Source organism: Thermobia domestica, chromosome 13 (assembly GCF_964235325.1).
Source record: "Thermobia domestica chromosome 13, izTheDome1.hap1.1, whole genome shotgun sequence".
Lineage (NCBI taxonomy): Eukaryota > Metazoa > Arthropoda > Insecta > Zygentoma > Lepismatidae > Thermobia > Thermobia domestica.
Window position 1 is genome coordinate 99,957,232 of NC_137466.1, and position 25,643 is coordinate 99,982,874.

Here is a 25,643-nt window from a genome sequence, read left to right on the forward strand (position 1 = left end):
ACAACAAAGGAAATGAATCCCTGTACACTACCTCATCAAGGACAATCACGTGGTACAACGTCTTGCTTACGTTCATATTTGGCGGGAATAATCAAAACCAATGACGCATTCTCAAATTATCCTACAAAGTTTCAATGTACCAATGTCCTGGACTCCTAATCCCATCATAGGTCAATAACTGATCACGTGATCATAATGATTTACCCAATGAATGAGATACTATCCAATTACCAATTATTGATACGACAATAAGAAATGTACCCCTTCCAAAATTTAAGATTGGTACACAAATACACCTGTGTCTTATGAAAAAGTAATAAATCCTGTACTTATTCAATAATAAAGCCGGTCAATAACATTTAAATTTTGAATATTTGGCCATAAGAGGAACACCAATGGGTCCTAGAAAACGTTTACCGAATTTTGTTATTTGATAATTCCCAAATTTAAAAGGGAACATAAACATATAAAGGTAATAAACCATATAACGTGCTAAATAGGGGTCAATAACCTCCGAAATTTGATTTTTGGTAGTTCTTTACCCATGAAAGGGAACGATGTGGACCATCCAAATTTATAGTGGTACATATTGAAGACCTGTACGAAGATACCAAATGCTTATATTAAACAATTTCTAAAACCGAGTGGATGAGCCAAGATACCCCCTCCCAAAAATTTTAAAGGGTGCGTCAATGTACCCATGTCTTATGATAGGAAATGAACCCATATACATGACCATATAACCATATAAGGTAACAGAACCCCATCAAAGGGAAGAAATTGGGCCAAAAACAAAACGCATGGTACAACATATTGCTTATGTTTATATTTTTACCCATGAAAGGGAACAAGATGGACCACCCAAATTTATCATGATACATGTTGAGGTCATGTACTATGATACCGAATGCTTAAATTGGAAAATTTCCAAAACTTAAGGGGATATGGAATGGACCCCTATACATGATCATATAACCATATAAGGTAATAGGACCTCATCCAATTGGATAAATTGAGCCAAAACCAAACACGTGGTTGTACTAAAATTTGGCAATTTCGTACCCATGAAAGGAAACGTGGTGAACCACCCAAATTTATAGTAATATATATTAGGGTTCTATACTATAATACCAAACATGTAAAAGGGGCAATTTCCAAAATTAAAGGGGTGGGCCAAAGTACCCCTCCCGGGGTGCATCATTATACCCATGTCTTATGATAGGAAATGGACCAATATAGATGACCATATAACCATATAAGGTAATAGGACCTCATCCAAGGGGATAAATTGTGCCAAAAAAACAACCACGTGGTTGTACTAAAATTTGGCAAATTTGTACCCCTTAAAGGGAACGAGGTGGACCACCCAAATTTATCATGATACATATTAGGGTCCTATACTATAATACCAAATGTTTAAATTGAGCAATTTCGAAATTGAAGGGGTGGTCCAATGTACCCCTACCAAAAATTTAAAGGGGTGCACAAATGTACCTATGTCTTATGATAGGTAATGGACCTCTATACACGACCATATAACGATATAAGGTAATAGGACCTCATCCAATGGAATAAATTAGGTCAAAAACCAAACACGTGGTACAACGTATTGCTTACGTTTATATTTTTGGCAATTTTGTACCCCTAAAAGGGAACGAGGTTATAGTAATATATGTTAGGGTCCTATACTATAATACCAATGTTTAAATTGGGCAATTTCCAAGATATAAGGGGTGGGCCAAGGTACCCCTCCTGGGGTGCACAAATGTACCTATGTCTTATGATATGGAATAGACCCCTATACATAACCAAATAACCATATAAGGTAATAGGACCTCATCCAAGGCGATAAATTGGGTCAAAAGACCAAACACGTGGTTGTACTAAAATTTGACAATTTTGTACCCCTAAAAGGAACGAGGTGGACCACCCAAATTTATCGTGATACATACTAGGGTTCTATACTATTATACCAAATGTTTAAATTGGGCAATTTCTAAAATTGAAGGGGTGGGCCAAGGTACCCCTCCCGGGGGTGCACCAATATATCCATGTCTTATGAAAGGTAATAGACTCCTGTATACGCTCATATAAACATATAAGGTAATAGGACCTCATCCAAGGGAATAAATTAGGTCGAAAACCAAACACGTGGTACTACGTATTGCTTACGTTTATATTTTTTGGCAATTTGGTACCCCTAGAAGGGAACGAGGTGGACCATCCAAATTTATCATAATACATATTAGGGTCCACTACTATAATACCCAATGTTTAAATTGGGCAATTTCTAAAATTTAAGGGGTGGGCCAAGGTACCCCTCCCAAATTTTTCAAGGGGTGCATTAATATACCCATGTCTTATGAAAGGGAATGGACCCCTGTATACGCCCATATAACCATATAGGGTAATAACACCTCATCCAAGGGGATAAATTAGGTCAAAAACCCCCGAAATTTGAATTTTTGGCAATTTTTTACCCATGAAAGGGAACGACATAGACACCCAATACTGATAGAGGTACATACTATGGTCCTAGGCTACCATACCAAATTTTTAGATTTGGCAATTTCCAAAATTTAAGGGGGGTGGTCCTATGTACCCCTGCCAAAATTTAGGGGGTGGGCCATGGTACCCCTGCCAAAATTTAGAGGGGGTGGTCCTAGGTACCCCTAGGTCATTGACCCCGGCCAGGGACCATGGGTCCTGAGGCAGGGACCCAGGGGCCAAAAAGTGTCCTAAAGTCAGGCCCATACTACTGGCATTCCCCCACTTTACTCTACTAGTAAATTTCAACCACTTCCGGTTTCGGTAAAGAGTTGCAGAAAGTGATTTGTCCTCTTGAGACGCTGAACTGATTGCAAAATATAGTTTGTCCTTGTCTGTTACCGTTTTTATTATATGGTGGCCAAGGTTAAAACCAGAGATGGTTGATTTCTACTACTTCAGGTTTGAACATAGAGTTAGGCTAGAGTATGGACTCTATTCTTCGAATACTGAATCGATGATAAGAAACAGCTTCTCGATACCTTTCACGCTTTCACCGCTTTTGTTCTACGGAAATTATTATTGAAACCGGGAGTACTAGTAAATTTCATCAACTTCCAGTTTTGATAGAGTGTTGCGGGTGGTACCGATATGTTCCCTTAACGCGCTGGACGCTTGTCATTATCTACTACCGTGATTGTTCTACTGCGAAAAACGTTGAAACCGGAAATGGCTAATGTCAACCTCCATGATCAACAACCTACGTATTTTATTTAATATTGTATTTAAAGTTTGTATACCGCCGGCTTCCAGTTAGAATACGTGGTTAACGGAAGGAGATGGAATCGATTGAAAAAAAAACGCTTTTCGATATCTTCTAGCGTTTTTGCTCTGATACTTGTTAACAGATATATAGATAGACAGACGGACATAGCCGCTGTACAAGACTTCCAACATTTATGCATAGCATAAGCAGGAAGTCGTCTAATAATAATAATAATAATAATAATAATAATAATAATAATAATTCACCCTCTTTTTGAATGCAACTACATGCATACACATTATACATAGGTATATATAGTGTTTCTTACAGGCATACTTTCGGAGAGATTTTGCTCACCTCCTCAAAACTAAGAAAAATTAAATTGCTATTGTCAATATACCAAAATATTGTCCCAATGCAGCTCCTTATATTTTTGACACCCCGAGACGAAATTTTCTGGAAGAAAGCCTACATATAAGGAAAGACAGCCATATTAAAACTAACTAACTAACTCTATGGCCTATGGAACCCGGAGTTTCAATGCCGCGTTCACAAAAGCTCTCCACTGACTTCTATCCTTAGCTAACTGCATCCAGTTTCTACTTTGTATTCCAATCTCTGCGAGATCCATCTTAATATTGTCCTCCTATCTGCGCCTAGGTCTTCCTAATGGTCGTTTTCCGATTGGTCTTCCAGTCAAGACTTTGAAAGCGTTTCTACTTTCTTCCATTCTAGCTACATGACCCGCCCACCTAAGCCTCCTAGACTTGACGACCCTAACAATGTTGGGTAAACCATATAAATTATGTAGTTCCTCGTTATAAAGTTTCCGCCATTCCGCATTCCGTTCCTCTTGGGTCCGAATATTCGCCTCAGGATCTTGTTCTCAAATATATATAAAAGGCTTTCTTTCACATTGTTTCTGATGTTATGTATTTCACACACTGACAAGAACTTTCCTTTGAACATTTCAAATCTCAATAACTCAGTACTTAGTATACGGGGATATTGGCTATCTCATCTTAAGTCAATTATATATTTTTCTTCCAAAGGCAATACATTCGGCTGAGTACTTACCATGTGTGGAAATTCTCTAGGTTTTGCTTCTTCTCCACCAGTGATGAAAGTATCTCCAGCAAGTGCACAAGTAGACCTATTTATATAAGTTTCCTCGCCAGCTAAAACAGGAGATTCTATGACCATGTAAACTGCTTTCGCATATTCTTTGCACACTGAAAATGAAAGAGAAACCAATTTAGTTTATAAAACAGACCAATGAAAGTAAATTTAATATGCTTAGCTAAAGGCAGGTAATCTAAACTATTGGCACAGAATATATATTTTGTTTTGTGAAATTAAGGAGTTACGGAATAGATTGCGATATAGTAAAATCTAATTTAAAATGCTACAGCACCAAATTTTAACCTGCGATGTCAAATTTGATGAAGATCGGATGAATCCCTTGAAGGCATGTAAGTTTTATACTTTCATTTCTTTTTTTACATCATGAAAATAATAATGACAATAATAATAATAATAATAATAATAATAATAATAATAATAATAATAATAATAATAATAATAATAATAAACAATTTTGAAGACAAAAAGTGAGAAGTTGCTCAATGTCATACTTCATTTTGCTCTTTATATCTATTATATAAAAGAGAACGCACAAATCCTTTGTTAGCTCATCACGCTAATACGGCTGAACCAATTTCTTTCATTTTTGGGGGGTTATTAGGATTTGGACCCTAGATGGTTTTTATCATATCACTTTAATTTTTAATTACCAGTGTCTTGAGATAATTGACCATTCAAGTGTCCATAACGTACAAATCCTTTGTTAGTTCATCATAGGTATAAAAATAAACGTATTTATATGCAACCCGCATGACCGTGTCACTCGGCGGGTTAACATAAATGACAGGCGCTATAATGTTAACATTTACTGCAATTTGAAAGCGAAAAAGTAAAAATTATCTAAGTAACAAAGTTTATTGCGTTCCGGGGTGACCGCAGCGAAGCGGGGTGAACGCTGCTAGTTAAAATATAAAACATCTTTCTTTCTGCGTAAATTTCTATCATAACATTATTACTTACTTCGTTGAGAAATTGGCTCACTTGTGGAACCTGAACTACTTATAGGACAGCATATAATTGGAGTAAATCCTTGAAATCCACATTTTCGAGGTCGACTTCCGCCTTGAATTCTATTTTGAATTTCAGGGCAGTCATCAAATAGTTTACATACTCCAGGAGAACCATCACGAAGTTTGCATTGATCACCTAGATAAAAATAAATAAATGTAATACAACTTATAGATCAAATTTTATAGAATTTTTCATAGAAGAATAAGGTGAAATAAATTATGGTAAACATAAATTTTGATTAGTATAAAAAATCAATAAAATCTAGAAGATACAGGAAGGTTTTAGTAATCAGTCAGACAAATAGAAATAATTTCGTGAAAAACACTAATGATAATTATTACTAACAGGTGACTTTTTGAACAGCGGCTTTCATTTGTTTGTTGAGTTTGTAATTGAAGTCCAGTTTTCATGCGGTTTCTGTAAAATGCTCACGGAAAGATGGGGGATTTATGAGACTATGTTCGTTGGTTTAAATTCGTTCTGGGTAATGCAGGCATCGCCTCAACAAAAACAGCATATATCCATCAGTGTATCTTACAATTGGAATAAAACTTTCGGATATTTGAAGTCGAATTGAAGAATACGATTAAAATTTAAAAAAATTAACGTGTTAGTTGCAACAGGCATAAATACAACAAATATTACATTACATTATTATTAATGAAGCGAAAAAAAGGCACATAACATATTAACGTTAGAGAATATTTTGAAAATGTCCGCCTCTAGCTGTAGGCAAGGTCTCCGTGCCTGACTACACCTGATTTCTTTCTACGTCCCTACTTGAAGGGAAGTATGTATAGAAACAAGCCAATAATCCTAGAAATGTTGAAGCAGAACACCATAACAGAAACTGCGAATATCACAGTGGAAGCATTACATTAGACAGAAGCCAAAATAAAACGGTGTGTTCGATTTTGCCTACAGAATAGGAAGATATTTTCAACATCTTCTCTAAAGATAAGATATTATGTGACTTTTTTTGTTTCATTAATGGCAACGTGTGTGTTTTATGTGTGTTACCAGTCATTGTCGCCGACTACGTGAGACCAAAGATCGTATTCTCCCAAGAACTTTGTCTGCATGAGAGCATTTCTCCCAAGGACCTTGTCTATGGGGACATTTCCTTACCAGTAAAACTCATCGCTGAGAGAAGTACAAGATAACACTTAACAGGACCATATCCACTTCATAAAAGCCCCATCAAATTTCAGAAGCCAGAAGGAACTGAAATTTTGAATTCCTGATAACATTTTAAGATCTACTACTAATAACTTTTGGCAACACTTCTCACAGCTGCAATAGTCTACATATCTAAGCCAAGATTTCTAAGGGAAATGCCTAGCCAATTAAATCCTTATCTTGTTACATGACTTATCTTTTTTTGCCCTCAATATAATGCAAAAACATTTTTGTTTCCCTGTCACGCTAATTCCTAAAATGTTATACAAACTACACAAGAGTAAATGTTACAAATTATATCCAGGCGTAGGAGACCGGGTTCGATATCTGGCGGGAGCTCATGTGCCTCGGATCCCCGTTGGACTGTAGGTCTACGTCTCATATAGATTTGTTACTGAACGGGACGGTAAACTCAAATCAAATCAAATCATAAAAACTTCTTTAATTACTCGTACTATAAATTGAAAATCTAAATACCAAATTTCACATCTCTAACCTTAACGAATTTCAAGATATGGCCATTCAATTGTAACCTCACTCTTTTTCTTCCCACCAGTTTTATTACCTTCTAGGACAGATAGCAAGAAGCGGTGAAATGCGTGTCTAATTACATTAAGTGAAAAGTGCGTATATTAAATTTCATATCTCTAACCTTCAAAGATTCCGAGATATAGACATTTTAAGATATAACTAGCTGAACCTGCGCTCTCTACAAAGCGCATCATTCGCATATGAGCATAAATCTCCTCCTCATTCCTCACAACATATGTACACTCATGTCCAAAATTATTGTCGCATATCTATAACTGTCTCTTTGTAAGAATATAATTTGATAATGATTTTGGTGGGTAATTTTAATACTGATACTATGTGCATAATCGGGAAATGTATATTTGTGGTAAATTTCATAGGAAAATAATTATAAATACGAAAATTATAATGAGTAAAATAAACTGTTGCTAAATGGACAAGAAAATTTTATTTTCCTTTTGTTGTTCTTATTTATTGATCTTTTGACATGAAATTTACCACATACATGTCTTTGCCTATTATACACATACTAACATTATAAGAAATACCGGGCGAATTCGTTATCAAATTATATTCCTACAACAACAGATTTATAGACATGCGACAATAATTTTGGACATGAGCGTACATGTCCCTTTACAGACACAAGTGAAAGACGTCTTGATTTTAAAAAATCGGCAAGGGGTGTCATAAAGGGAAGATTTTTTCGATTATTTTTTCTCAATATCTCGCACCGTTTGCAAAATTTGAGCCTACTTCCGGTTGGAGTTTCTAATTCATGTATGACCAGTGTTTTCTTTCTTCTTGCATGCAGTGTGTAATAAGCAAATACATTACATATACAATTAATTATAATGTCAGTTATATATGGTGTTCATTGAAGAAAACACTCAAAAAATAAAGATTCATCTTAGACTCGAGAAATAGTTATCCTTCCTTTTTCATTATTATTTGGCCATGAAACAAACGCTTGAGACATATACAACCCCAATATACAACAATGTGGTGTTGGAATATATAACTCGTAGGATATGATGCTTCTTTTTTTATTTCAACACTTCCAGTGTACCCGTAAAAATGTAATAAAGAAATAACGGTCATATTTTTTTAAAAAAATCAATCAGAACTGGACAATCTACGCAAAATTTGCAATCGATCAGTGAAAACATCATCTTTCTAGAGCCTGTAGTTCCCGAAATCTCATTGTCGAAAGGATTGGCCACAAACATATAAATGTAGTCTAAAAGAACTCCAAAGATGGCAGCACAATTCATTTGCATTTATTTCGGAAAAGGCTTATTAAAAGGCAAAGCTTGTACAATAATTTAAAAGGATAAACTTTGTGAAAAATATCTCTTTAAGTAATTTATTTAAAAATATTTGTTTTTGTTATAAACGTGAAATCACAAATAACCGTAAATCAAAGGCTTGAAAGCTAAGGTTTTAGGTTAGAGCTTGGTCGCTCTTAATTAATACTTACCTCATCAAGAAACCTAACCTGTCTTGTGTTTGTTAGTGTGTCAGCAAGGACCAGATATTCCAGTACGTATCTGAGAGCATAACACACATACTGCACTTACAGGATAGACGAAAATTATCGCTTTCGAAGGGTTCTTTGTCTTTTGAACTTCATTACACTCATCTTATTTTCTCATCTCCCATCTCATTGTTGCTCATCTCTCATTTCGACCAGTGGGCCTAGGGTCCATCACTGGTTGACCCGATATGACGACTGGAGGACATGTCGGACTTCCTACCGTAATAGCTGGTCCTACTGTATCCTCTGCAGATTCGGATATCAGACGTAGGCACCGAGATTCACACCGTACCGACAATAGCCCGGAAAGATCACGATCTCCAGTTATAGGTCACCATCACATACCATCTCCGAAACGTCATCGCCGAGATAGCATCTCAGACTCTCATAGTGAGCAACTTAGAATCGACGACACGGAGTTTCCATCGCTATCTGACAGTACAAAACAACCAATCTATTCGTTCTTACTTACAAATTTCGACACGAAATACCACAACGAAAAGCACATCTATCGAAGCACATCGAGCCATCACGCACTGCACGGCCAGTACCAATCCGTTGCGAGCGTTGTCAAGAATATAACACGCACACCACCGCCAACTGCAGGAATAACTCGAAATGTGGATACTGTGCTGGACTCCATTCCACACGTACCTGTCCGAACTGCAGCGTCCACCGCAGTGCTCCGCTTGTCCTGAACAACACCCGACTTATAGCTTTAAGTGTCAAGCTCGACCCGCATCTTCACCGGATAAACCTCACTTAGTGGACCACTTCGCACTCAAAGTGAACCAACGACCAACACCAATGTACCACCTGATTCTCAGCCTGTTACAGTATCTCAACTTCTTCAGTTCATCACATTAACGCTACAAAACGTGCGTCCTTTTCTACGGCCGCATGTACTACAACAAGTACAGTATGCTGCCCGCTGCATATTTCACGTTCAATGCCACCTACACAGGCCAACGAGTTCACTTTCACACCACCCGCTTGGAGACATCTGTTTAAGATTATGAATTTCTTTATGGATATCGTTATTATCTTTCTCAATATCAGTTCCCTCAATCAACATAAACCTCTCTTCGAACAACTTCTTCTGGAAGAACATGCATCAGCGTTTCTACTAAACGAAACGCATCTCACACCTCGCATGTCTTGTAAGTTCTCAGGATACCAGATCTTTCGAGCCGACAATCAAACACCAGCCTCCGCGCCAATGGCGGCGTACTCATTGGATTTGCTCCTCAGTTACCTTATCGTACTTTCCAAGCTCCTATTTCCAACCTTCCAGAATATTTTATCACAACCGTCTATTTCAAGGCTTTATACATCACCTTGGCGACCATCTACGTTCGCCCCGGCCATGCAATACCATACTTCTTTCTTCAGTATATTACGAACAATTTTCGCCACTTCATTATCATGGCCGATATTAACATTCATAGTAGACCCGCTTGCCAGAAGGTTCAATTCAAGAACTTCGTTACAACACGCATACCTTGCATTCTGCATAAACTTCCAAAATCAACACGCTCTCTCTCAGATACCACACCGGATGTTGTCATCACCTCAACTACTCTTGCCGGCAAATGCCATATCAAAGTCTTAGACCCTCTTGGCAGCGACCACCTTCCAGTCAAGTTAACTATCAAACGTTCTTTTTGCCACCACTGTTCTGTAAACATTCCACCTAGGGAGGTCCCTAGATTTGACAAAGCTAATTGGAATAACTACAGACTTCATCTCACTACTAAGCTTGAACATCTCGAGCCACCAAATACTGAGGATGAACTATACTCGGCGCTGGATGCTATCACTTCTACTATCCATACAGCATCTGCCGAGAATATTCCTACCTCGCAAGTACATCCATGGCGTCCTCGATTACCACCTCAATACCTTCACATGATCAGACGTTCTAGACAATTTTACCGAGATTACGCACGTACAATCCGCGGCAAAAAACCTGCAACATGAGAATGTAAGTTTATTGTGATACTACGCCTAACAGCACATTGAATCAACATAACGTCTAAGTGGCACGAATCATGCCAGGATAAACCTCGGCGTCCTCCCATGAACACTTATTTTGGAGCAAAAAAGGACGGTGATCATCCACTCACCTCAGATAGTGCCAAAGCTGATGCCTTTGCGAATCACCTCCAAACAATCTTCACGCCATTTCTTCCTGAAAGATCTGAACAACGCCATCCTGCATATACGTTTAATGTTGATTCTCCTCATCTTCAACCCAGTACAGAGCATACCTTTCCAGCTCATCACGAACTTACCACACCTATCACAGTTCCAGAAATTCGTGAAGTCACAGCTCGCAAACGTAACACTGCTCCAGGCGTGGACCTTATCACCTACCGTCACATTAAAGAGAGTCCTTTCTATTTACTGCTCCTGTTAGCCCATATTTTCACTTTCATTTTACGTACCGGTATCATTCCCGTCAATTGGAAAACCTCCAAGACTTTAATGTTTCTAAAGCCTCAGTATCATCTTACCGTCCAATCCAATTAACCTCTGTTTCCTGCAAAATTCTAGAACGCATTCTTGTTACCAGACTTCATCCACATTTCTCTCTCCATCGCACCATTCCACTCCATCAAGCAGGTTTCCGTCCTCGCATTGGTGTTCATGACCAGCTCTTACGCCTCACCAATCTCATTACAAATCATTTTAACCGCTCACAGCCATCACGTTTACTTCTATTCGACCTTGAGAAAGCTTTCGATAAGGTATGGCATCTTGCGCTTTTCTTTAAGCTTCTGTCCTGTAAACTACCAATGTGCTACGTCCGATTCATTTTCAACTTTCTATCATGTCGCATTGCATACATATCTGTAAACAACTCCTTATCACACCGTCTTTATTCATTCCGGCGTTCCACAGGGCTCAGCATAATCACCACTTCTGTATCTGCTCTTCGTTGCCGATCTTCCTCCACTTCCTCAAAATGTACATCTCTTCCAATTTGTAGACGACACAGCCTTTCTTGCTCTCGGTAAAACGATCCATCAATTGAACACAGCACTCCAATCCAATCTGCCATCGACATCTTTGTTAGTTGGTGCTCGAAATGGCTATTACGCCTAAATTCTGAGAAGACTCAAGCAGTAGTTTTTCTTGACCCTAAGAGATGGTCCCGCGTCCATAGAAACCCAACACGCCTGAACCTTACTGTTCTTGATACTCCCATCAAACCTACCAAACACGTTAAGTTTCCTAGGTGTTACATTCGATACTCACCTCACATGGCGTCCTCACTTAGCTCACTAAAGCCTACAATAGACTGAATCTTCTTCGCCGATTCACTAGCACAGCCTGGGGCCTACAAGCAGATACAATTCTCACAACATATAAGGTGTTCCTACGACCCGTCCTCACCTATGGGTTTACAGCTTGGGTCGCTGCACATTCAACCTTTTACAACAAGCTCAAGATCCTAGAACGACACGCCCTGCGTATTGCCTATCGTATCAAGCTACCCAGCCCTACACAAGATCTGTATGATCGCATCTCCTTTCCTCACATCCTTTACCACATTGAAAAACGTCGACTTTCCTACATTACCAATAGACTGGCTCAGAAGCATCCCCTTTTCCTGGATATTCTACACAGTGATATCGACTACGCTCCAGAACATCCTGTTCGCCACTCTCCCTCCTTTTTACTTTATACCGTTATTCACTCCCACCAAGTCATCCAGATCAAGACATCGCAGCTGCCTTTGCCATTCATTTAGATTCGCACTGCATCTTCCCATCATATGCACAGTAATCCATCTCTTCTAACAGGGCTCATTGTGTCTCTCATCATGATCCTGAGCAGCCCCAGGATCGGAAGATAACATGCATTCGTCTAACTAACCCTTCCCTTTACTGTGTTGTGGCGTTCAGGTCACCTCATCTCCATCTCATCACCCATCCTAATAATTATGGCTAAAGGCCATAATGGGTGATATCAATAAAACAGAGAAGTTACTTATTATTCCCAATTTTGTAGTAGTTACTCGCATTGGTATCAATAAAAAGAGAACTGAGCACTACTCGTCTAGGCTGACCTCGGAGAAGCCCCGCCCATTTGAAGTAACCACACCTCTATTCTCGAGCCGAGTAACTACTCCGCGTTTGATATCAATAAAAGTCTGCTATGGTACTTTAATACTATATAATTTATGATCAATAAAGTTAATATAAATGATTAAATCACTTAGACCATCCCTGCTGCCTCCTTTCCATATTAATATTCCTTCTCTTCCCGAGAAAAGGGCGTAACCCTTGTAAGGGGCTAGCATGCTAGCATTGTGTAAAAAAAAAACGCTCTTAATTGGTACTGTAGCATTTTAATAGATAAATAATTGCCACCCCTCTTTCCTCTTTCCTCGTCGAATTTCCGAAGATCATTTTTTAGTGAGAATTTACATCACAAGTCATATGCTCTGTCGAAATATCAAGTTTTTAGCTTAAGCAGTTTGGCCTGACTGTTGCTCAGTCAGCCAATCAACCAGGACTTATTTTATATAGAGAGATATAAATATATGAGGACGGATAACGTACAACAATTTATGAAGAAAAAAGTATAATATGTAAAACACCAGGAATACATACAAAGTAAGTGCTCACATTAAAATTCCTTTTCAACATAGTCGCCAAGTCTCTCAAAACACTGTGCACAAGTTTCGCTGTTGTAGTGCAAGTTTCAAAGTACCTTGTTCACAGAAGTCTAACCTTTGAGAATATACATCTTCGCACAACAAATTTGACTTTGTCATCAGAATTGAAACGTTAGCCGGCCAAGAATTTCTTTATCGGGCCAAAAAGTAACAGTCTGAAGTTGCTAGATAAGGACTGTGTGCCGTTGCTCGAGCACCTCTCATCCAAACCTCTAGAGTTTCTTACGGGCAGAACAGTGACATGGGCAAGCGCCCATCATTGATGTTACGGCGTTTGTCATGAAGCATACTACGTAACTTTTCCAGTGTTATTTAAAATGATGGAGTATTCACAGTGACTCCGCATGTTAGTAAATCCCCAATAGAACTCCTTGTATATCCTAGGATACAGTTACTAGCTCTTATTTCTCAGATTAAGTCATCTTGAATTTCTCCTTTTGTGGGGAATCGGTATGTTTTCCAATTGCACAGACGCCTACTTTGTTTCAGGTATGTATTAGAATCCCTAGCACTCATCACTTGTAATGATACCTTCCAGAAAAACATGTCCATCTTCAGTGTACCGTGTCCAATGGTCCACACATGCATTCATTCGTTATTACTCCTTATGGGTGTCTATGAGGTGCTTTGGCATCTACCGCGCACTCACTTTACGAAATTTCAGGTTATCATTCACCACATCATATTCTGTACTGTTTGAAATGTTGAACATATTCGAGAATGTTCAAAATTGGATTCGCTAGTTTATATGAATTGCCTCTTCACTCCCCGTGACACATTATTCGCTTGATACTGCTACTTGGGATCCAGCACGTGGTAAATCTACAAGGTTCACACGCTCCTCATCAAATAATTAGGATTATCTGGAGATGTTGCTGCAGTCCGTACAGTGTTCCCCACACGAGTGATGGAATGAGTCACGTCCTTGACCCGGAAGATCCAGAGACACTCAAATCCATGATCTGGACACTCATGATCCTGAGTGACTCGGATAGACCCACGACCCAGAATAATCCGTATTACCCGGGGACGAAAAATGATTTTTCACATGAGGACTATGTGTGACATTACTAATGGAATTCCAAGAAACACGATTATTTTTTCTCTCATTGTCTTTTCGCTAAATACAATTTTCTTTCTCTCTTGCTGCTTGTGTGGGTGTGTCATGCATTACATTGAAAAATAACTAAAAGGTTTATCAGAGTTCAAAATACAGAAAAGGTGGGCTACATGTTTATCTTATGAACGATCATCAATGTTTAACCTGTAAAACTTGTCGTTTACAATATATAAAAGGTATCGTTGAGCACAGTGGCAGATGTAAAAGGTAAAAACTGGGAAGGGCAACCAGAACACAGACTATGATGGGTATATCATGAATTTATTATAAACTTTTAAAAAATATTTAAAGAACAGCTTAAATTTTGTCACTCAAAAAACTGTCCCCCGGGCTAGAACCGCCACTGGTTGGGACCAAACCTTTTTTTTTTTTTTTTTTGTATAGACTATGTTCAAAAACCACGAATGGCAAGATGAATAAATATGAAATTATATCTATGAAAACATGATATCTTGATTAAGAAATGTCACACCGAGAATCAAGCACATGAATGTTCGAGTTCGAATGACGAAAGTCATTAATCAACTATAAAATTCTGCAGTAAAGCCCCAGAGATGATATTTCAAGTGCTAGCGGGTCACCGAGTTCGTTTGCGTCTTCAGGTAAGACTGAATTTAAGAAGTGAGATCCATATCAGGGTGACTCAGGCAATCGTTTAGGCTCATTCCATCACTGTTCCATACGCCCATATCATTTTCCTGTAAAGTTCATTCGGACTTTGTCGTTTCAGAAAAAAAAAAACACACACACACACACACACACACACGAGCTATCACTGTTGTTCACATGTAACATTTTTGCAAAGTAATTCAGGCTTCTACCGCTAGAGTTACACCTGATCGAACGACTACCAACTTCACGGCGAACTTCAAAATACTTCTCTTTCAATTTTCACGTCCCAGATTAATATAACCAGATTTAAAAAGTTGCTGTACATTACTTATTGATTGAACCTCGCAGATATAGATAAGGTAAAGGTTCAATTTATTGCATATTAGGTAATATTAAGTAATATTTGTATATATTTTCTGAAACGAAGCTTGGATTTATGCTTTTAATATATGCTACATCATCATCTTTACCTTAGATTTTGAGAAATATCTGGCTTACGGGTGGCCCAAAAATAGGTAGGCTTGTCGAATAATTCACTAGTACACTTTATTTTGTTGATTTGTTTCAAGTATGAATGATGAGTTAACTATGGCCCACAAGTAAATATACCAGTACAGTAATTCTTACACTTTCAGATGTTAATTTTATTTATTTTATTACAAGTATTGTATATGATGACAGAGAATTTCAATGAAGAATAAAGGGAATGAATTTTGAAGCAGTACTGGAAAACTGAAAATGCCATGGAGTACACACGCGACACAGCATAGTGTTTTACCATTTGTTGATAAAAGTGTTTAATACTCCCCATCAACAAGTTTAACCATTTGTTGCATCAAAGATAAGTTTACACTGTAAGAAATTTAGTGGCGAATTCACTCAAAGCTTGACGTCCTAGTACATGCAAGACAAAAGAAAATAAGATAAGAGCCTCTATGACATTGGTAATGGTTCGAAAAACTCCACACGATGTACTGTACAGCAAAGGAACTATTCTTGTCTAGAACCACTGCAATGCTTATTGAAAATCTTTGTTTGAAGCTGTTCACAGGGATTGTTGAACGACGACCCAGGCAGGCAATTTCAATTCTGTGAAATCATGCAGGGGTAAAAGTGGAGGAACGCAGGGACGTCGTCCTCTCACTTCCATAAAATATATCTGCCGTTACCCCACTTTCTAAAAAAAATTACAATGGGTAAAGATAGACAAGGGGGACGGTGTGACGTCATGCATCCCCCTACCTTTTTCGATTCACTTTTACCCCTGAAATCATGTAAGACTAAATCTCTGAAGAACAAAACCTATTTGATACGATCATCTGGTCAGACGAACCTGCTTCCAATTGACAAACTACTTAAACATACATATCTACATCCATACTTAAACATACATACAAACTACTTAAACATACATACAAACTACTTAAACATACATATTTATCGATCTGACGAATATTCCCGTTTGATTGTCCAAATGCAATTAAATGAACCTACTTCATAGCATGTGGTGCAATCTCTAGTAAATGATGGATTAATCATGGATTAATCCAGTAAAGATGTTTGTACGACCAGTTTTCGTTGATAGAACTACGGCAACAATCACCTAAACATGTTGCTAGAACGTGGTAGTGCTACAACTCAGAACTACGGTGAACATTACTTCCAATAAGATAGTAAAACTCTCTATTAAGTGTTGATGGTAAGCATTTATGGACATTGATGCAAACTGAAACTTGGTGTCGAACTGTTTTAGTCAAAGTGTTTCATATAGGTTGTAACCAGGCGCGCATCCAAAAGTTTTTGTTGGGAGGAGTCCAAGGTTTGGAGCAAAGTCAAATAGACCTTATGCAGAGTTGTTTTGACATATGATTAGAGTATACTAACGGTCTGACTACTGCAGGAAACACATGTTAGTCCAATTCTTTAGTATGACACTAATCACTCATCATAACCAATCTGCAGAAGGCCCAATATGTTTATATAGTATCGAAAGGGTTATTTTACAGTTTAAAAAAAAAGAGATAAGTAATTTTTAAGCACTGACACCTATATTATGACGAAAAATGATAAAATTAGATTATTCTTATCAGGAAAAACTAGTACAGATGATGAGTGTCAAATCTTTAGTCTATATCAAGTGTTATGTTAAACAAGTATAGTTTTATTAAGAAATTGTACAAATGTATGTCGATCTACGAAGTTTTGGGGGGAGTCCGCACCGGTGGACTCCCGTGTGTGAGCCCCTGGTTTAACGTTCATGGATGACATTCGAACAATTAAAGGATTAAAAAGGATTTAACGTCTTGAGTTTAATACTGAACTACTTAATGTCACTATCTGTAATTTACGCACTATTGTCCCATTTTACTCTCCCATCTGGTCTAATAACTAGCTTATGAGCCTTCGGTGTACGACGTTTTGAGTTCGATTTCTGGTGGGAGAGCTCTGAGATTCCAACGTGTTTCAATTTAAATTCTACCTTAAACTATATATAACGTCTCATTTAGCCTCGGTGCTGAAAAGGACGCTAAACTTCAACCAATAAAAAAATAACTTACCACCTACCGCATGCTTATTCTGAATCTAAATAATCCTCTCATTCCCGCTTTTTTTTTTTTTTTTTTTTTTTAATAGGGATTTCACATTCGGTTGAGCACGCCTGTTTGCAAACCGATCCACACGCATCGACTGACTGGACGTATGCCTTGTTGCAACAAGAAAATTTTGGGGAAAAAAGAAATCATTACATATTGTATAAAATAATAATGAAGAAATTACTTACCTATGTATTGTTGTGTCCTTGACAGGTGTAATGTACTCCAGCAAACACAAAGAAAAAGTATATTCCAAGAAAACATCCTTTGTTGACTAACGTTCCTAATTTGCAACATTAACAAAAGAACTCAGCAAATTGTTTGCTGTCCTCTAGTTCGAAGTACGTCTTACTATGGAGTAACGCAATTGTTGTTTTTTATACATGGTTATCTCATGCGGGGAACTCCTCGGGTTTCCGTATGCAGAAAATAGCAGCAGGTGGCGCCCGTAGTTGATGAGACCATACACGCGAATGTTTGCTAAAACGCCTAAAGGCATATACTAAACCTCTAGATGACCTCAACTTGAGCAGTCATTTATAGCGATCCACAAGGTAGATCTTTAGCTCAACACAGAATATAATAAGAAAGAAAAACTTATGCAAATTAGGTCATTAACTTCTACTGTAAAATTCAATTTATGTTCTTCAGGTTGCTATTGGGTATTCGAAAGACAAGGAAAAATAAGTAAGAATTGAAAACAGCAACGGTAGCTTGGGAACAGTGTGTATTCATTGAGCTTACTCATAACACATGATTTCCTTCCTTTCTTCCTGTTCTGCGATTACACAGGAAATAAAGACCATCCATTACCTCACTCCCAGATGAAGCTGCAAGATTTTCATTAATATTAATCCACCAAGCAGATACAAGAAAACAAAATGCGAAATACTTGTGGGTTACTTTTTTATTATTAAACATCTAGGACACAATTATTTGGTTACGAACAGTGTTGGAAGTGAGGGGGACATCGTTTCCCAATTCTCTAAAAGAATTGTTCTCCCTCTCTGTTTTTTTTTTTTTCGAAGATAAGGAAAACGGTAAATTCCAAAACAGCAAATTTCTACGACACGTGTCCCGCATTCTTTCTGACCCACTTCTAATAGTGATTACATATTCCTTTTTTTCCCTCTTGTATGCACTGATGTCGTCAGAAAATTAATGGGAAACGAAATCAACTGATAGAGCGCATTTACGTAATGTTATCGTATGTATATACATATATAAGTCCTATATGCTCCTTTAGTCCCTTAAATTTCATATTTTTATTATTTTTTCCTTAGTGAATAGGTTTAAGATAGTGGCGTGTTGTTTGCCATGACTCGAGTTTGGTGTTGTTTGCCAGGATTTTACCACAATATTTGCATTCCGATCTTATCTGATTTCATTATCGTGAAGATTTACACACACACACCTGGATAAAAAAGAAAGGTTGCCTGCCACCTCTGTTTGTGATCCCCTGGGTCAAGTAGTAAGTGTTCCCGCCTTAGGGATGAGAGAGGTGTCATTAGACTCGCTGCTGAAAGACAAGATTAAGCTCCAAACAAATGAACACAAAACATCATTAATATTACAATAGCTTAGTAAATTAATGTAATTGCATTTTCTCATTGATATAATTCATACATATAATATACAATTGGAGTTCTTAATATCACCCTCTGTTACATAATATTCTGTTTTCTGTTATGCTACGCGACTAAAGAACTGGATATTATATACTTAAGAAAAATAAATGAAATATTTCAGTTTTACGTCCTACGGTTATGTCGTGTAACCTAAAGGATATGATGATGATGAGAATGAATGAAAACTTGTGTATTGAAGAAAGTGGGGACTTGGGGAGAAGCAGAACCCCGAGAAAACTCACGGACACGGTGTTTGTCCACTACAAAGCATTCTGGATTCTTATAGAAGCTGCCTAGGATTATGAATCAAATATGATGTGAAGTTATAAGCATCACTTTACTTCATGCTTCTGGGTGCAGTGTTGAATTCAGACATTTTCACCCGGGGGGGAATGTGAACTCCTCGGGGGGGAGTGTTGTTTTTCTGTATTTTTGGAAGAAAGCAGCATATTTAACAATTCCATTGACATGCACATCTTACCTAATATTGAGACTAAATGTTGATAAATATTCAATGAGAGATTATAATTTTAAAAAAAAAGCAATCGTTTAATTTTATCTACAACATTAAATAAAGAATGGCAAAATATTTTAGACTAAACTTTAACTCCTATTTAAAGTAGCTATTTTTGTTATTATTTTGTATATTCAGTAGTTACTGTTTGTTATTACCTGACCAGGATAACAATGCGGTTTTGGGATGATGGCGCTGCTGTTGTTTACATCAGTTTTTTGGCAAGCGCGGTGAGAGGGGAGCGGAGAGTTGCACTCTGCAGTGTATCCAACGGTTTTTAAAAGTTGCAGTATATGTTATGCATAGCCTAATCTCTTTCTGCTTAATAAAGAACGCCGTAAGTTATGTGGTTGTAGTGAACCATTCCTGCAGTAATGCAGATGTATTGTGAATAGTGATATATGAATGGAAATTACCAATTTAAGAACAACACAGCACAATTGACAATTCAGTGAGCTTCTACCGTGTATTAAAAAGATTATATAAAATTGATTACGTTTTATTCGATGTCATTATAAAACAGGAGCAACCTGTAAAACGCTGCTCCCGTTAGTTTGTTCGCAAGTTAATATAGAGTTATATTTTTTGTTGTTGATGTTTTTTGCTTGTTACTTAAGATGTTCTGCAAATAACTTCAATAACTTTTGAAACTGTTTGTCTTAACTTGAGCCAAGGGCGCATAAAGGCTGAATGTTTGGGGGGTGGTCGTTCGAAGTCAAATAAAGTTGAGAGTTTATTGCAAAAAAGTAAAATAACTTTAGAAAAGGAGAAGTAGCTATTGTCTGCAATTTCTATAACAGAAATGGCCACCTGCGATTTTGAAGGTGGACATTTTTTTGAGCAAGAAGGCCAATGTAAGTAATTTCTTGCTACTTATTATTTGACTTTTGCAACGTAAAACAAAAAAAAAAGTAAGGCCTACCTATTTTAGGTTTTATTTTATATTTATAATACAAAGGTGAAAATTCGTGGTTTTATTTTTAAAATAAAAAATATCCTATTCTTGGGGGCAATCGCCCCGATCGCCCCCCTGAATCTGCCCTTGACTTGAGTATGTGCGTGAAGTGGTTTATTACGACCAGGACAAAAAGAACTGTGATTGATTGATTACAAGTAATCCGGTTAGAAACACTGCTGCTTGCATTTTAGTTCCAAAACCGGCCGCCCGCACTCGTTCGCTGGTCAGGTAATACTAATGTAGAAGTTTTTAAAAAGATTTAAATTAACTCAAATATTTTTTGTCCTAAAACAAACATACATAGGAATATCTTAACAAAAAGTTATCATTTTTTCTCACATTTCTGATTCTACATCAAGCATATTAGCCTTGGTTTCTTCACTGCATACACATCAATAGTTTAGTTTACGAAACCTTCAGTAGATTAGTGCCGTGTTGTGGAAAATCAACGCTTGGGGCAAGAGTATACGACGGGACCCCCGTACATATGAGTGAGGTCGACAGACCAGCCGCAAAAGGTGAGAAAATTTTAAAAAGTAAGCCTGCTCTTCCTTGGTTTTGAGCACTTTTTAGTACTTTTTTCCTTTCATTTTATATATGTGCATATGCCCACATGTGCACATGTGTTTTATTCCTCTCTTTTTTTCTTTCCTTCTTTTCTCTTTCCCTCCCGAATTTTGCGCCCGTTACTTCGGCGCCCGGGGCCGTCGCTCCGCTTGCCCATCCCCCATGGCACGGCAGTGAGTAGGATCTTCGTAACCTTCAATAACAATCTTTCACTTATATACTACTATTATATTGATAAATTCTGTATAAATCTCTAACCCAGGAGGGATAACTGTTCCTCCCTGATCCCTCTGAATCTCACCCTTTAACAGACTTATTTTTAGTTAAAGAAAGGTGTCTTTACTTTAACAATCGTAAATCACATTTACGTCTGTTACTTCCGATGCGGGAAATGGGATTTAGGCGCTCTATTTCAAATAATACAAGAACTGTACATTTTCAAGAACTGAAGTCTGCTGACATCAGAGATCATATGGAATGATCGAAAGATCTTCCCTATCTTTCCTTTCCTATCTCAATCTGTGCTAGTGCTACCTACTAATATATAATATAGGGCGAGAGTATAGTACCTACTAAAATACAAACCTTTCTTCAACAGTTGACAATTTCATGTTCTGCCAAACTCGGTCATAGTGTTAAGAAGTACAGGTTTTATTGACTATTTGGTATTCTATCTTAGATGTTACATGTTTAATATTTATATAAAATGTGTCTGCGTCATTTATATGTACATATATTGAGAGATCGGATTTCGTCTGCACGTGCACGAAAAGAAAAGCAAATAATTGGGTGAAGTAATTTCTACATTTTGTGACTGAAATTTTGGGAGTTTCTTCGGGGGGGAATAAATTTTCTTCGGGGGGGGGAGATTCCCCCCGGGCTACCCCCTGAATTCATCCCTGTCTGGGTGCATAAATTCTACTCTGTAGTATATTAACTCTATAGAAAGTCTGCTGCGGGACATTAGAAACGGACAGGGCCGGATCTTGAATCCTGCGAACTACGCGTTCGCAGGAGGCACCAGGTGAAGGGGACGACAAACTGGAAAAAGAATTTTGCATTTTAAATGTTTATATTTATTAGAGAAAATGTTACGATGAAAAATTTCCAAATAGCTTCAAATAAATTTTGTACAGACTAAGATACAGATCAAATACATAAACAAGGACAATAAAGTCGAATCTGCGTGATTGGTTGTAAAATAATCCTTTACAATTGAAATGGACCTGTACATTAATTGGCGCCAATCTCACACTCACAATCGATGCCAGTTTGAGGTAAATTTCCCACGGTGCAGGGAGATTTGGGAAAGATTTTTTAAAGAGGGAAAAAGGAAGGTTTCACGAAAATGAGATAAAATACAGGGAAATTTAGCTTTATAATAGATGTTATATTAGGCACTACGGCAGCGTTTCCCAACCTTTTTCAACTTGCGGCACACTAGAGATGTAACTTGAATTCTTGCGGCACACCCATATATATAAATATATATATATATATATATATATATATATATATATATATAATTACTATTATTATTTGTTAATATAAAATACCGTGGTATTTTAATGTGATTACTGATCTCCTTACAGAGAAGAAAGCTCGATCACTGATTTTCCCCCGTGCTAAATCATTATACTTATTTTTCATTCTAATTTTAAAATAGAAAACAATAGCAATGAAATATAGAACTCGGGTTTTTAAAAATCCACTTTCTTTTTCGAAAACTGTATCTAACCTCTAACTAAAAGGGAAGATCACTAAATAACGAACAAATAAACAAATCTCCTTTACTTTTAAAACACAAATGTAGGTAGTTTGTATGCATGTTTGCTTTGTTGAATTTATTGAATGATATGTTAAAATTTCAAGTTACGAAATAGTCTGCAACAATAAAGAAGTAATAATGGTCATGACAATGATAAATACGTTTTTCAACATTAAAAATGTACAGAAAAGTAATACAGTATGAAACTTAAAATTGTAGATTTATAGTAGAGGTTCATAGTAATGTGAAATACAAATATACATTTTCCCCTATGTCTTGATATTGATATTTGCAACTATGTACAACAAATATAGCATTTATATAATTGGTTCAGTTTCGCACTCTAACAGTCATTTGTTTTTATGTCGTCACTTGGTACATATATCTGTCATGTTCTAGGTACGTCCTTTAGGTATGATCTGTCAGGAAAGTAAATGTACACCTATTTTTCGAGTCTGGCATTTCTGCGCTCCATCCGTGGAGAGTATGAGAATTAAATCAATCAAATGTTTACTGAGGGGCAAAAAGAAAAGCTTAATCTGAATAAGACATTGCAAAGGGGCACAAGCTGTGAATACGAATAGTGCATTGTGTAAATAAAGGACGACACCGAAAGAGAAAGCCAGAAACAGCTGTTAAACTTACAAAAAAAGAGTAAAAATTGTCGAAGTGGGAACATAAAACTCAAATACAACAAATACGCCGACAACTAAACGGTCACCATGCCATGATCTTGGTGTAGTGGTTAAGGTGCTGGCTTACATATGCAAAGGACGCAAGTTCGAATCCTCAGCAAGGACATTTTTAAAAGTTTTTGTTAATAATACATACAACTCATGAGAGATGGTAAAAGAGGTCGTATTTAGTTTTTCGTAGCAATTATTATTGGTAATGTTTAGTACTGATAATACTTTTTGTCTTTGCGTATTGCTTTTGTTCTTGTCTTCATTTCGAAAGAGAAGAATATCCGAACAAATGCCACCAAAATTCCTCATATTTTGAATGTAAACGCCATTTGCAATTAGTAAAGAGTAAAAATTGAACGTTCCGAAGTAGCTGCAAAAAGTAAAAGGAAAAACATGGAAGTCGACCATACTCATGGTTACTAAAAATACAATTTCTACATGCCTTACACCTCCCGACCACGTTTCTACGTTAGCAAGTAAGAGGCTTGTGTTTAGGTTAGGCTCGTCAATACGTTTTGCAAAGGGGCCCGGTTTAGCTCTGACGCACCACAGGTGCGAGAAGGGAGAAAAACACTTTTTCTCTCTCCCTCTGTGTGTCTATTTATCTATCTATTTGTATATATATATAACGCTATTTGTGAATGCCATAACCACCCTAATTTTCAGCGGATTGAGACGAAACTTGGCACAAACATTAATTGTTGAAATATCTTGATGAGTTCGTTAACCAGAATAATCAGATGAAAATGTTCAAAATGGTGGCCCTTCAAACTCTTAAAAAGTTCCAAGGGAACCAAATTTCGCCCATAAATAGGTATTCAGAAAGTTTGAATAAATTTTCCTCTTTTACTGAAATATTTGTGTGTAGAAACTTATTGAAATATTGGACCCGATTAATCGCCTAAAGAAGGTTCACGCCCTTTCGCTACGGTCAGTTTTTTTTTTTTTTTTTTTTTTTTTGCAGGAGGGGGTTATCTTCCTGTTGGAACAAGATGATTGTTACTGATGATATGAAATTACACATTGAAAGTGAAGTAACTTGTGTAACGTGTTATTTGAAAGAATAATATAATAAATGTGCAATCCTCTAACACAGAGAACTCATGTATTTCGAGTTCGGGAGCCTGAATGGCGAGGAGTGTTATTTGATTTGCTTTTTAGCAACACATTGCATTGCAAATAAAGGTAGGCAACATTAGTGGTAAGTAAAACAACAACAATAATAATAATAATAATAATAATTATAATAATAATAATAATAATAATAATAATAATAATAATAATAATAGATGTTGTTTGTGGCAAGGCAGGCACGTAGCCAAGGGGTGGGTCCGGGGGGTCCGGACCCCCCCTTCGAGACCAGAAATAAAAAAAATTAAGGAAGAACGAAACAAAAAGAAACAAGAAATAGGAAGAATCAGCATTAAAAATAAAGATAAAATATAAAGATAAAAATAAAGCTAAAAATAAAAATAATTTTTCGTCATCGGATCCGTGCAGTATCAAACATGTTATTTCAGAAAAGGTTTTCTACTGCTCCTTTAACTTGTCATTTGGAACAGACAGTAATTGACGGAATAATAAAACAAAAAAGCTATGTGGAAAGCAAGTCCTGTTAACATTTGATTCAACAGAGAAAGGAACGCAGATATTAAAAAATATTTTACAAGACATTATTGGATACGTACTTTTTTAAATAGTTGAGAGCATAATGAAAGGAAAATTGTTATATTTGGATGAACAAAAGAGGGAACGTAGATATTGTAATTTTTTTTTAATATTCTTTTATTCGAGATTTCTTCATAGTTTGTTACTAAAGTACTTACTAACATGCATGGGCGCCGATCCTGGGGGG

The 25,643-nt window shown here is 37.0% G+C and overlaps 1 protein-coding gene across 1 annotated transcript in view; it reads right to left on the reverse strand.

Moving 5' to 3' along the window:
• The window catches only part of LOC145668387 (serine protease snk-like), a 46,497-nt gene extending 28,187 nt beyond the window's left edge, over positions 1–18,310 (reverse strand). Inside the window, exons 1-3 of the mRNA XM_081736175.1 lie at positions 17,856–18,310; positions 5,357–5,542; positions 4,331–4,485 (exon numbers count right to left, since the gene is read on the reverse strand). Of these exons, the coding sequence (XP_081592301.1) occupies positions 4,331–4,485; positions 5,357–5,542; positions 17,856–17,964 (450 nt within the window). The 5' untranslated portion in view covers positions 17,965–18,310. The remainder of the gene's footprint in view (positions 1–4,330; positions 4,486–5,356; positions 5,543–17,855) is intronic.
• Between the last annotated feature and the right edge of the window lie 7,333 nt (positions 18,311–25,643).